This window comes from Centropristis striata, chromosome 21 (assembly GCF_030273125.1).
Source record: "Centropristis striata isolate RG_2023a ecotype Rhode Island chromosome 21, C.striata_1.0, whole genome shotgun sequence".
NCBI classification, from domain to species: Eukaryota; Metazoa; Chordata; class Actinopteri; order Perciformes; family Serranidae; genus Centropristis; species Centropristis striata.
In genome coordinates this window covers 17,593,986-17,608,634 of record NC_081537.1, presented here as the reverse complement: position 1 = coordinate 17,608,634, position 14,649 = coordinate 17,593,986, and the positions used below count along the sequence as shown (strand labels likewise).

At 38.9% G+C, this 14,649-nt stretch overlaps 1 protein-coding gene and 1 long non-coding RNA gene across 4 annotated transcripts in view; one reads left to right on the top strand and one right to left on the bottom strand.

Annotated features, from left to right (window-relative positions):
• The window catches only part of LOC131959835 (uncharacterized), a 33,911-nt gene that overhangs the window by 5,999 nt on the left and 13,263 nt on the right, over positions 1 to 14,649 (bottom strand). The window lies entirely within an intron of this gene.
• The window catches only part of pax2b (paired box 2b), a 35,648-nt gene that overhangs the window by 16,645 nt on the left and 4,354 nt on the right, over positions 1 to 14,649 (top strand). For 2 of the 3 annotated variants that reach the window (XM_059325050.1, XM_059325051.1), the window contains exons 6-8: positions 541 to 716; positions 3,972 to 4,086; positions 14,391 to 14,492. In XM_059325050.1, the coding sequence (XP_059181033.1) occupies positions 541 to 716; positions 3,972 to 4,086; positions 14,391 to 14,492 (393 nt within the window). Of the gene's footprint in view, positions 1 to 540; positions 717 to 2,437; positions 2,439 to 3,971; positions 4,087 to 14,390; positions 14,493 to 14,649 lie in introns of all 3 variants that reach the window. The other variant, XM_059325052.1, reaches the window with a different exon arrangement.

Genomic DNA, 14,649 nt, shown 5'->3' with positions numbered 1-14,649 from the left:
TTTGGAGAGCAGCATGATTGAACCAGACTGTACGATTTTATTCAGCCTCTTGTCCTCCGCCGCCGTTTTCCAAATGGAACCACCACACTCGCAGAGAATGAAAGCAGTATTGAATTGTGAAAGGGAAATTGTATTTGAAAAAAAAAAAACTGCTCTTGATTTTAAGCACCAAGAGGGTTTTTGGGGGGAAGAAAAAAAGCTGGATTGAAAATAATGGGCTAGCTGCCGCTTTCATTAGTATACATGCTTGAGACAACATGTATATATTTGCAAGTGATGGCAATCCATCAGAGGGCTTTCAGATCATGATGGTGTTACTACTGTGGCGGGGGGGTTCAGGGAAAAACCTGTGTGATGTAGCCAGTGGCTCACTAGAGCCATTAAGGAGTGGAAAAACCTGCACTCCATCCCTTTCTGTCCTCCTCAGATCCCCCACAGAGGAGGTACAGAAAATACATGAGGGGAATATAAAGTGCATAGCTTGAAGTAAAGGCCAGCTTTCCGGGGTCAGTGCTCGATTGTTGCTCTCTCTTCTTGTAGATGGTTCAGATGGTTCTGGCCCAAACAGTGATTCTCAGGGTAGTGTGGAGAGTTTACGGAAACACCTTAGGGCAGATGCCTTCACCCAGCAGCAGCTGGAAGCGTTGGACCGGGTCTTTGAACGCCCCTCGTACCCTGACGTCTTCCCAACATCGGAGCACATCAAACCTGAACAGGTTAGTAGCACTGCAACTCAACACTTCTGCTCTGTCTTCATGTAAATACACCCAACTGTGCATGTGATGCTGATTCAACCACAAAATAAACACATTTTGTGTCTAGAGCTTGACCAATACAAGACTTTTAAGGCTGATACAGATATTAGAAAAATTACCGATATGGAGGCCGATACAGTGAATTTTTGAGCTAGAATGAAAAACCTTTTCTATGTGCACAAATATGACAACTTAAATGTTCTCAGAAGGCTGCTTTCCTAAACAAAGAACTATAGTAGATAAAACGTATAATTACACATATGCACGATGCATTACAACGTCAACCAATTTTAGTGAACACTAAAGTGTACACTGATAAAATAAAGATAAATTAAAAGCTACATAATCATCAGTAGTGCATTTTCAGTATCAGTCAACTACTGACAATTCAAATTAAGAATAAATTAAAATTAAATAAATAGCTAAATCGTACTTCAGTATAGGCCAATTTCTGATTATTTCAATAAAGAATAAATAAAAAATAAAATAGTTAAAATCATACTCTATGTTCAGTGTCAGTCCATTGCTGACTATTTAAGTAAAGATTAAATAAAAATAAAATAACTAAATCATATCATGTTCAGGATCAGTCAATTGCCAGCTATTTTAATAAAGAATAAATAAAAATATAATACATAGTTAAAATCGTACAGTTTGTTCAGTATTAGTCCATTGCTGACTATTATAATAAATAAAAATAAAAGAAATAGCTCCATGACACCATTTCTAAATCAACCAGTTTTTCATATAAGCACATATCGGACAACATTTACACAGATACTGATAGATACTGATGTACCTGTGATAAACCAATATCGGCCGATAAAACGGGCTAGTTGATAAATCGGTCAGGCTCTAGTTTTGTCACAAATATTCCCAAACCACACTCAGAAAGCTAATTAAACAAACGTCTGAGATGTCCAAGCACTGGATTACAACCGAGCATGTATAATGCTGGAGGGATCACGAGGAAAACTCCCACACATTATTGATTTTGTGATGAAAAACACATTCCTTGTATCCCCTATAATTGAGAATAACAGTAAGGCAACATGAAATTAATCAATACCTAAATTTTTCTCCATTTTTGCTGTGTTATTCAACTGCCTCTTCTTGCCTTTTGTTGTTTATGTTCCAACTCTGTGTCATATGTTGATGTTTAATGACTGACGCAGTCTCCGAGGCTGCATTTATTCTTACATGTATTCATGAAATGGAAAGCATGCATTCCTGCTCCTGCCTTCTGATATTAAAACCACACAAACCCATCCATCCTCATTTCAAAAATTAAGAGGCATTTTGGGAACAGCCACCCCCCACGCCAAAACGACAGCCAGAAACCACCGCTTATTAAAAGCTCTGGGCTTATTACAATGGATAACCTTTATTTACTTTCATTATACTATTAAACAACAAGAGACTATTAATTTCACCCACCGAACTACAAGTCGGACCCATAAAGCAAAAGCAGTCGCCTAATTGAGTTCATTTTAATTTCTCTCCAATCGGGGCGAATTACGCAGGTGATAAATCAGTGGGACAGGCCTCACCTCCAGAAGAGGGCCTAATTTGCAGCTAATTACAAAACTGATTTCTACTGGAAGATCAATACCAAAACGAATTGGAAATGACTTGCAATCACAAAGAGCGTCAGGGAGAGTATTAAAAGGCACAGGGAAAAGGGTTAGACTAAAAAAGAGGGCAAGTAATGAAAAAAAAGAAGAAAAAAAGAGGCCAGGAACAGTCTAGAAAAATCAGGTTTAATTTAATGCAATATTAATCAGAGCACTTTCCCTTTCATGGGTGCCTCACGTTTTTCTTTTTTTTTTTTTGTGGCCCTATTAGCCAGTGTCTGGGTTCTGTAGCGAGGCATTAAAAAGCCATTCTGGAGATGCAAAACTCAATGGATTCACCCCTCCCACACTTCTGCTAGCCATTTGGTCATCCCTTTCAGACCTATCCTTTCAGTTTTCCCCCTTCTGCCCTTTATCTGCATGATAAAACGTCTGTTTGGCGTCTGAAGCCTCCGAGAATAGAGGAAAACATCCGACATTGTGCCAGTGAACAGTTGTAGCAGACAATTACAGTTTATCGGTGATAGTGGCAGACAAGAGCGGGGTCACGGGCGTCCCCCTGTGGGAGCGCGGCCCACTGAGCCACTCAGGCTCACACTGGGCTTTGGACAAACATTGTCAACACTCAGACTCCGGAAGTCTCATCTCATTAAAAAGAAAAAACTGCAAACATCTGCCATGAGTGTCTTTTAGTGGGATTACAAAACAGAAACATGGCGGTGAGAGACAAGCTGGGAAGAGCTTATTTTTTTAAGGATTGCGTTACATGTTTGTTGTTTTCATTAAAGGGTCAGTTCACCAAAACCACAAGAAGACACAGTTGGTTTAGTAACTTTGTCTCTGGAAAAACATACTTTCTGGCACCTACTGGTCCTGGTATCGAAATTTCTAATCAGCAAAAGTTTACAATAAACATCTGGTCAGATTCATAGTTTGTTTATTCAGATATCTTCTTATTTAAATAAAAAAAATGCAGATCTTTTTGGGGTTCGGAAAATTTGTTCAGTTAAAAAAAACGTAACACATTTCAAAAAGGATTGTTTTGGTATTGGTACAAAATTAGAAATATGTTTTTGTGTGCGTGATTCGGGTGAACTAGTCCTTTGATACAACATCTGAATGCCAACAAGAGGCAAAAACTCAAATGGCAACAAAAAGTGCAAGTTGTACAAGTAATTCCATTCAAAGATAAGAGGTAATGAAATTTAAAGGTGGTTAAGACTCCAAATTAAAAGCAAAAAAAGAAAAGGAAAAAAAAAGAAAGAAAAAAAAAGTGAATGGTGTCTCTCAAACAGGGCCACATGGTGAGCCTGTAACAAAGCAGAACTGCTTTCTCCCTTGGCTGATCAGGAGTAGGACTGCAGTCAAGCACAAAGGGCCAGCTGACGCCTTGGCTTTTCACTCATCTCAAAATCCCACTTCCTCTCAGACAATACCAAAATACATTCATGATATGCTTGAACTGCCACCCTGCAGCTTGAACACACACACACACACACACACACACACACACACACACACTGCTCTCATACAAATTTATACTCGCACAGGCCTGTGTGGAGAGCTTAATGGAGGAGGAGAAGGGAGGATTTCCATCTTGGTATTGTTTGGTTGTGTAATGATTCAACTGTCCTTTTCCCAGGCTAATGAGTACTCACTCCCTGCCCTGAATTCCAGCCTGGACGAAGTCAAGCCCAGTTTATCCTCTAGCGTCAACCCAGACCTGGGCCCCAGCGTGTCGCAAAGCTACCCTGTAGGTAAGATCAAGTGCCATACAGTACGCCTTTATGCTGCCCAGCCACAGCTTCAGCTGAGGGGATTTGAACAATGTAAAAGAACAAGTTAAAACATCTAAGAAAATGCTTGTGCAATTGACGGAAAAAATGTGTGAAAAATAAAAGCAAACCCAAAAAGTTAAGTGTGAAGACTTTTTTAATACCATTTCACTCTGAGCTGAAAAGGTGGTACAATGATGCGATAAAAGCTTAGCAGCTGTCCTCCGTCTGGGTCTTTGCTGAGCAAGCAGGGTGATAAGAGAGATTGTGGGGTGGGGCAGAGGGGGGGCGAGCTGTTCAGTCACTGCTGGACAAGGACCTTTGGGTGTCAGCACATCAGAACTATGACTGTGTATCAGAGCAAGGTCTTGAGTTAAAAAAAAAAAAAAAAAAAAAAGAGAAAAAAAGGCCACCATGCAGGACTGACTGCTTTTGGCTGCTGCTGTGTTGCTCCTGTGATTTGTTCGCCGGGAGACAGTTTGTGTGTCTCAAAGCACGAGTAATGTGCCTCGGTAAATACGCTCTGGCATTTCTGCCGCCGAACTCTAACACCATGATCATTTATTTCACCCTCCTATCTCTCTCTCGCTCTCCCTCTCTTTCTCTCCCCCCTTGGTTGTCTCCTCTCCTTGTCACAGTTAATGACTGCCTGGCTAATTGAAATATTGTTTCGTTGTTGCCGTGTTATTACCAAGAAGAAGGTTAAGTTTACTGAAAGTTTACGATGACTGTCGGGGGCCTGAGATTAATATACAGAGCTTTTATTAAAATTCATATAATTATGCAGCAGCCATCAAAGGCAACGAGTTCTGCGTGGGGGAGGACAGGGTGATTGAAAATTGCTGCAGCCCCTCTTCTCAAATGATAGCCATGCAGTCTTATGAGAAAAGAAAGGGCCCTTTTCTCATTAATATGTGGGAGGTAGATTTCCCCTGTAAGGCAGGCCTCCTGAGAAGAAAGGTGTGTGTTTGTCCTTTGTGCACTGATGGCCCCGTAGAAAGCAGGCCTGGTTCTGCAGGCGGCTTTGTTTGCACCTGGGATATTTTAGATGGTCTCTGCAGAGAGGGTCTCCTTACTGCTTTACAGGTGCAAAGAGACATGTAGAGGAAGAAAGATGGGATTGTGTGCATACCAGTGTGTGTGTGTGTGTGTGTGTGTGTGTGTGTGTGTGTGTAAAAGTACTTGCTTTTGTGTTAGTAAATAAGTTTATTCCATGCCCTTTTTGTGGTGGCAGATCTCACTGGAGTCAGAGAAATAAAGCATACAGAGGTCAAACGAATGGAACAAACATCACTTCCACTTGGTTAATTAGTATTTGGTTAGTGGCTCCTCTGCTTGGTTTTCCCTCAGTGGCTGCCTGTGTGGATATTAGGTGATATTCAGGTGTGTGGTCTCTCTAATGGCTGAGTATTACAGTTTACTTGCCAGCGATAAGCCTACCAGAGGAATTTTAAGCCATGCAAAAAGTAGTAAATTATCTGCAGTATTTAGGCCGAGATCCAATTTCAAATTAATTGTGTCTTTACGGGGGAAAGAACTGGAGATTATGTTCATCCTTAAAATGTTTTCCAACACCAATTAAAACGGCGGCAGTTATTGATCTTGTTGATTTTATGTCCTGGAATTTGCATAATCTATTAAAAATGAATGATTCATGAAGTGCTCATTGCCAGAGATCGGGATTCTCAGTGAACTGAAAGACTTGAGAGATAGAAATCTTTTGTGTCCTCTGCTTATCCTATTAAGGCTCAAAAGTACCTGCAGAGCAGGCTCAAATAAGAAAGGGATTTAAGGGCATTGTGCACATCATCGAAATTCAGAGGCAAGAAGCCACTTCCATTAAAAGTGTTTTTTTCTCTCTCCCTCTCCTCCACATTAATGCTGTATTACCTGCTAAATAGTCCCTCTTACCCCATAAAAACACCAAAGGGTTCCATGAATATGTGGATAGGACAATTGCATATTGTGAGGTAATTTCTATTGTTGATATGGGAAGTAATTTCTTTGATGAATTCCCTTCGAGAGATGGATTTCATCTCAAGTGCTTCTTATTCTTGTTCATTCGAACTGCTTAAAATTCAAATAGTGTGAGCCGTGGGTGAATTTATGAATAGCGGAAGGAGGAGCTCGGAACTTTTTTGTGTATTTTGAGAAATAAATGGAGAGATGGCCTTGATACGGCCAATTGTCCACTATTTCTACAGAGACTTTCTGTATTTCCTGAAATTAGTCAGAGCCCACCTGTTTTCTTGATGGTGCTTCAGGCTGAAGAGCCATCTTTCCGAGCGCTGAGCGGATTCCCTTGAGCACTCAGTGGGAGTTTTACACATCTCCACTCAGTGACTGCATACTGAAGACTCTTTAAACATATTCCCTGCTGGGCCTGTTAATGGAGGCCTCCAAAGGCTTAAAGCCCCCGTGTCAATGACACTTCTCCTCCTCAAGCAGCTGCTCCTGTACGCTCCTGTCACTTCTCCAAACAAAACTTCATCCAAAACAGGGCTGGCTGAGGTGGAGAACATTTAAGGGAATTATTGAACAAATACCTCGATAGTGCAATGCTACTGTAGGCCTGACTATTGGTGCTATTGCTTTTTATAAGTTATAATCATTAATACGGATAAGTAGGTGGGTAAAGGCACATAATAGAACAGCTTGGGAAACTGATAATAATGTCAGAAACACGCTAACCATGTATGCCGTGTGCTGTGGCGGAGCCGGGTTCGAATCCGGCCTGAGCTCCCTTTGCCGCATGTCTTCCCCTCTATCACCCCCTTTCTATCTTTCACTATCAATAAAAAGCAACAAAATGCCCAAAAAATAATCTAAAAAAAAAAAAAAAAGAAACACGTTTTTCCTATATAATACGTTTTTATTCAATTAAAAAAAAAATTGATATATTTGTGTGTCAGCCGTAATTCTTGTAATGATGTTAAGTATATGGTAGTATATACATGTGAAACTAGATTTATTATGAATTATTTGCCAATATTAAATCAATTTGAGGCCGTAAAAGCACATTAATTGCATTGCCAATTAATTTTATGTTAAAGAATACAATATTTATATCTGATTTCTGGTATAAATCTCTGCCATTTCCGGTTTTGTTTTTTTGGCAGAAAAGACCTACACCACAGGATTCTTGATATATACACCTGTACCAAAATTATCGGCTGATTATTATGTATTATTCCAATAATTAAATTATAGCAGATAAATTATCTGATGATAATAAAAAGCCAAATTGCTTTCATTGATTTCACAGGCATCTCATCTACTCTAGTAAAAGGTGGTGGCTAGTCCGCAGTATTGAGTATTTAATTCAAATTATTCAGCAAAAAATCTCCTCAAAAGCTAAGTTATATTTGTCTTTTCAAAAGTTCATTTATTTTTTCTGGTAGAGTCAGAACTGTTCTTTGTTTTTGCTTTGTTAACAAAAGTCCATTGAATTTGACTCGGTCATAGCTATGGAATATTAAATATTGATATAAAATCCATCTTTGCTCACTAAATCCTACCCGCAGATGTGCATAAAGTCGAGGCTATGAACTTCTTTTAAAATTAAAATAAAAAAGTGAAAATCAAGATAGTACAACCCTAGTTATACCATTTAAATGTTATGTCGTTTCTAGTGCCACGATAATGTAATGTCTAACTTTCTAACACAATACCTTGAAAAATGTCCATATTTGATACCATTTACTAAACTGGGGATAAATTGGCATAACAATGAGGGCAAAAAATGTTAGATTTTTACTAAAGAGTCCATAACACGACATCACAACTTCTTCTTTTCTTGGCTAGCAGCTGAGAACAGCATAAAAACTGTGATAAAAATGTATAATAATTACAACTTTTTAACATCAATGAATCTGTTGGAGAGGAGAGAGCAGAAATCAGGTAAACGTATCAAGTATCAAACTGCTGAAAATTAGTATTAAAACCACTTTGAATGTTCAGTATTGATACGTTTTGAAATGTATTGATACTTTTTGACAACACTACTAGTTTCATATCACGATATCATTATAATCTTTTGCCTAACCGTACATCCACACTAAACATTCAATTAGGGTGAGTGAGTGCTCTCAGGGTGAACTACACAGACAGATTCAGGACCTGCTGTTGTCCAGTGAGCAGCGAGCAAAGATCAGACAGCGAACCTGCCGTAAGTGATGTGTGGCCTCGTGACAAACCGCGATCCCGTCTCCCCACAGGGGGAAACGCAGGCGCAGGCTCCGAAATTAATGCTTATTTCGTCTTCACAAAAGCAAACTAACCTTTGAGCACACATTTGATAATGAATGACTTTCAGCCGGTGTTTGGGGAATTAAAGCAATTTGGCTCTCCAAACATTCTTTACTTAGTTGTAATTAATTAGGGTGCTGAGATTTTTTGGCTTGTGATAAATTGCACCATTCTGCATATAGCCTAGAAAACGGAGGTCAAAGATTTTCGGTTGTTGTTGTAGCAAACATGAAGGTGTCCCTGTCATGCTAAATTTAATACTCTTGCAAGCAAAAGAGTCATTCACAAATGACTTTGTTCCTGTGCCAAATAAAGAGAAGGTCATCTTGCTTTTCTGTTTGTGTTTTAAGAAACTGAGTTGATGTTAATGCAAAAATAATAGTTTCTTGTCACGTTGTTGTGGGCTGAGATAAAACTCATGAATCTCCTCACAGTATAAGCGAGTGTTGACAAAACTGTTTGACCTATATGATGTTTTCAGTCACCACTGTGTTGTTCAAATCAAGAAATATAACAGTTCTACTGTCAGTATGCTGTCATTTGTTCCCAGTTTGTCAAAAAACTTGCAAAAGCACAAGACTTATCTGTAAAAATCAGATACTTCAAGGCCCACTAACAGCAGGAAATACTGTATTCCCAGGTCAGCAGTGACTATTACAAGCCACTTCTCAAATTAAGACAGAAATCAACAGGCTTTTGTAACAGCAAACCAAAAAATCTTTGAATTGATTTTCGCAGGGAAAGAAAAAGAGGCCAGAGGAAAAATAAATAGCTTGATTTGCTGGCGTTCAATCTAAGGGGACTGTCAGAGGAAGCAGACAATATAAAGAAGCCCATCTTTTAATGAGAATCTGGACACACATCTCTGTTGTAACAACAACAAAGGCTAGGAAGCAGCTAATGAGGCTATCATTGCTGTACAGAGAGTTCTCCGAACTGGCGGCTCTCAGAAAGAGGGCTTTAAAGGGGACATAAAGCAACAGTCACAGAGCTGCTGGCAGTCACTGCCAACTGTATCCTGGAATACACAAAAACAGGATTCAGCAGAGGCCGGGATTATTACTGTATTATTATTATTATCAAAGTCAACATGTGATGGAAAAAGATGAAAGTTGATGGCATAGACTGACATTAACGGATTTGTCTCCAGACTGTTTATTTAGTATTTTTGCACATTAAATGAATAACTCCTGCTTTTACCAAAATACACGGTGATTTCCACTCCTCCTCTCCAAATAATATGCCAGAAAAACACCAAAATGTGTGTTATATTGTTGCTATTTAAGGTTGGAGTAAAGACAGAAGACTGAAGTCTCCAATGAGGATTAAGTTGAAAGTATTGATGTCCTGATCAGATGCACTCCTGATCAGTATCAGGAGCTACTATTGATCAGGGATCGGTTAGAAGTGACCGACCCACATTAAATACAGTTCATTCACTATTCCCTGATGTTTTAAATTTGTAAAAATGCAATTTTATAAACCTTCCAGAACAATATAATTCAAATGTACTTAACCTAAAATTTGATCCATTTCACCAGGTAAACAAACTAAACTGAATCAGCATCCGAAGAGGAAAAAGTGTGAATTTGGTGCACAAGAGTCTCCATTTACAACTTTACAACCTAAAGTTTGATCCATTTCACCAGTGAAACAAACAAATCTTAATCTGATCAGCATCCGAAGAGGAAAAAGTGTGATTGGCGTCAGTTTCAAGCAACTTCAGAGGTCAAAGTTTAATTTCTTGCATTGCAGTTTTGACGCATTTTAAAGACATTAAACCTGACGTTTCCCGAGACTGAACATTAAAGGCAGGGATCCTGCACTCATTATGTATTTCATCTCTTTGAAGCGAGGTAATAAAGAGATAAGAGTATTTACTTTTATTAAACATGTATGACTGCTGTAGCTGCTGCAATAATAATGAAGAAAAGATTGGGTCAGTGTTTGCTGAGACAGTTAGACAATAGTTACCAATGTCTACACACACACACACCCACACACAATGGGCTCACCCCTGCTGGACCCCCCACCTACAGTACTCCCAAGGCTCCCTTTGACTTATGTGCACTGGCTTGTGGCTAACTAATTCTTATTATAAATGAAAGGTCCGGCATGACCTCACTCTTCTCTGTAAAGCTCTTTAACTCTGCAGCCCTCCAGTCGCAGCAGGCCTCATACAATACAGCGATCAGTGCTGAGATTTGCAAATAATAGAGAGCAGCAGGACTGAACTGTTTCTTTATCGGACAATTCACGATGGAAAGCCTTTTTTTTTTGGGCACGTGTTTTAAGCAAGTACCCACTTACAAAATAGATTTTCCAGACATATTCTTGTAACATAGTGATATTGGTTGACTTACTCTAATAACAACTCCTAAGAATATGATCTTTTTATTTAGATACAGGTATGTTTTGTGTAAATAGAAGCGAAGCATTATAAAAAATGGAATTCAGATAATTTAGTCAAGTAACAATAGCAAAGAAAAACAGATAATTACAAGTACTTAATAACAAAAAGTAGATGAATAAGTAGATCTGCAGTACTCAAGAGTCAAGTCATCCATTATGCAGAATGTCCAGTTTTAGAGAAGCATATCATTCTATAGTATGTACTCATTTTTTTTATGTGCTTTAGAATATAGGCAGCATTTTAATGAACTAGCATGTCAAGGCGGAGCTTGTTTAAAATGCTTTAAATACTGTTTAGTAGTTTAATATGTAGCAATGCATCATATTCTCACAGGTTGTGCGTTTTGTATGCAAAATCCTAATCTGTAAAGTTACTAACTGTATTTCTAAAATAGATTTGTTGCAGTAAAAAGTACAGTATTTATAAGCTGCGAAATGAGCTGCATTGAAATAAATTGCGTCAATGTGTGCTTGCTTTTTTATGAGTGAGAGGTCTTAGGTCACGATAACAAAGAGACCAGATTAAGCAAAAAATAAAGAAAACTTGGTCCTTTCCATAATGTTGTCAGATGCTATAACTTCTGAGCCCATCAGTGGCAAAAACCAGCACATTTAGTGGACATTTATTGAAAAGTATTACATTGCAGACCTTTTCACGGCCTTTCTTGCTTAACACTAAAACAATTTGAACATTTTTCAAGTTTTTCCCATTGACAAAATGGGGTCCAGGTTGAAAAATACCAAAGTTTGAATCTAAAAGTTCCTCAAATCTCGTACTGCACTTGAATAAATGCCTTTTATTGCTTTCTGCCACTGGGAATATCTAAAACCGCTAAACCTGCATAGAGTTACATGACAAAAATCCTTAAACCAAGTCCTGTTGTTGCACGTTTGTAGATTATTTTATTGTCAAATAACCAGACAAGGCTTCCATGGCTGCCTCCTCTTCCTCCTCCTCCTCCTCCTCCCTGGCAGGCCTGGGTCTCGTAGACCTCCAGGCCTGCCACCCTGCCTCTTTACCAGCCGTTTCACTCCCTGCCCCCCCTGCAGCCCCCACTGCAGCCAGTTTGCCTGCCAGCCTGTAGTAGCAGGTACTTCAACACCCTGAGGGCTCATTCACTCACCCTCAGTTAAACAAATAAGTTGCTCATGATAGTGCACATGTATGAATTGGATTTTTAAGTCAATATCTACATTTGCCTGTGGATTATGCTCTTTTTAGCAATGCTAAATGGCAGCAGGATTCAGTTTTTGATACTCAACAGATAAATGTGTTTTGCACTTGGGAGGTGCAGTCTTGCAATAGAGTTGTATTCTCAGTATGAAGCATGAGGTGTATTTTAATAAGACTTTTGAAATTATTTTTTAATTTATTATGTAATATATTTCTTTGCATATCCCATATCTTGCAGCGCAGTGTACTGAACCAAAGAACTTGGGTTTTTCTATAACAGGAGCATCAATGCGATATCTTTATTTCCATTTATTTAACCTGGTAACAGTTCATTAAAATATATTTTTAGGAGTCACTCTGCTGAGAAAACAGCATAAAACCATTATTGCAACAATAAATACAAAGGACACACAGCACAAAAGAGCATGCACAACATCCAGTTAAGAATATTAAACAGGTATGACTTTCCAAAACCATCTAAAATAAAGTAGCAATAGCTTTAACCATCCTAATCTGGTACTGCATGTGATGAATAATAGAAAAATTATTCAGTCTGCAGCAATGTTTAAGGACCTAAACAGTATTTCTAGACTTCTATACTTGAGCAAGAGAAATGCAAAATTATTCTTGGTTTATCATAATAAAAAGTTCTTTAGGCAGTCAAGAGTTTGTTTGTAAAGGCATCAACACGGACAACAGTTTTCTTGTGGTTTTATGGTGCATTTCGCCCACTAGTCCCTCATTAAAGCTCCATTAGGAGATGATTTTCCCTTTGAGTCCAAGTGGCCCTCACAGCTGACAATATAACAGGGGCCTCTCCTCCGGCCCCTGTGCAGATTGGGGTTACGTGCTGTTTTGTCCAAACGTCCCCGTGGCCAGCGAGGACAACCCAACCGTCACTCTCAATTAAAGAGCTGAATATCTGCAGCCGGACTGGTGACGCTCTGCAGAGGGGCCAGTGTGCTCCGACTTTACAGCAGCAGAGGAAGAGAAAGAGAAAGAGGGGCTGCCATATTTAGACAAGTTGGAACTGTGTAATGAGGAGGCATATTTACGGGACCAGTATTCAGTTGGTTCAAAGCAGCTGCTGTTGTCTTGTTTTTCAACTGTAGGATGTTGGTGTATTCCAGAAAGTGAGTTTAGTGAGTTAGTTAACCCTGAGAGGAGGGAGACTCTGGGCTTTAAAGCTAACTTAAACCCTGTGAACCTAACCTGACACACCGTTTCAATTAATGAGCAGAGGTTTACTCTAGTTTTCTGTATGTCAGAATCAAAATCCTGGTTGGATGTTAGTTTGTAACTCACCAACTAAAGTTACCACTTTCACATGTTGTCAGTCATTTCATTGAACAGCAGAAGAATAAAATTTCTGCACTGTGACTCTGTGCACACAGCCAGCTGTCTGTCTGTTCAAGCAGCTCCACTTAAATCTTTTTTGCACATAACGTGTAATGCTAGTTTAAATTGTAAAAATCGGTATGAAGCTTCAGAAAACTCTTCCATCTCAGGGTAAGTCAGGGTGAGATTCAGAGTTTGTTAATCCTGCTCTCTAGAATAGACCATTGATGTTTAGTAACAGGCTTTAGTTGTTGTACTGACTGACTTACATACGTGCTGATGAGTTATGATGTCTACAGTAAGATTAGATTTTTGTGGGGAATTTGCTGTTATACAACTGCAGTAGCTTCTAAGGATTTTGAAACTGAACACCAAAAACCACATAGGGCTGCTGCAACAAACATTCATTATCAATTAATCTGCCAATTATCTTCTTGATAAATTATTTAGTCTATAAAATCCAAGATGATAAACATCTTGTTTTGTCAGTCCCAAATATTTTAACCTTTTATCCTCATTTCCATGAGGTTAAAAGGAGCATTTTGCGGCATCTTGCATGAAATATTACTTTAACGATTCTGAAAATAGTTTATTTTTTCCTGTCGATTGCCTAATCAATTAGTCTACGAATTGCTGCAGCTCCAAAAGCAAAGCTAGAAATTTACTTAGCACATTAGTACTTAAGTACAGTTTTGAGGTACAAAGAGCAAGGTTTAATTTTTTTTCATTTACTTAGATTAGATTCAGACTCAAAATAACTAAAATATGCCTAATTTGTATAGATTTAACTAATCAGCAGTATAATAGCAGAAGTGGGATCAAGCCATTATTTTGCAAGTCAGCAAGTAAGTCACAAGTCTTCCTCAAGTCCCAAATCAGGTCCCAAGTCCTAAACTTTGAGTCTGTTTTAAAAACAATAATATTAATAATAATATTGTATACCCTCTCTGCTATTCCTGGGAATGTCTTGACTTTATAAGTGGGTCAATGGCTCAGGCACCATTGTTTTATTTCATTAGATGATAGATAGTGACCAGAAGAGCTTCTAGTCACAGATTAAAACCGTAAATCACTTACGAAATGTTTTTCTCTTTGTCTCATTTTGTCTCATCAGGTCGGGATATGGCCAACACAACTTTACCCGGGTACCCCCCTCACGTTCCCCCCACAGGCCAGGGCAGCTACCCGACCTCCACACTGGCTGGAATGGTTCCTGGTGAGTGAGAGACGACGTCACAGCTTCATATTGTCATTAGAAAGTCTATTTAACAGATGCTTTGCCCGTAACATGAACAGGTGTAGCAGGTTTAGAAGCAGAGTGAAGAGACTGCGATAAATATTGACCTGCAGAGCAAGAGACGCACACATCCTTA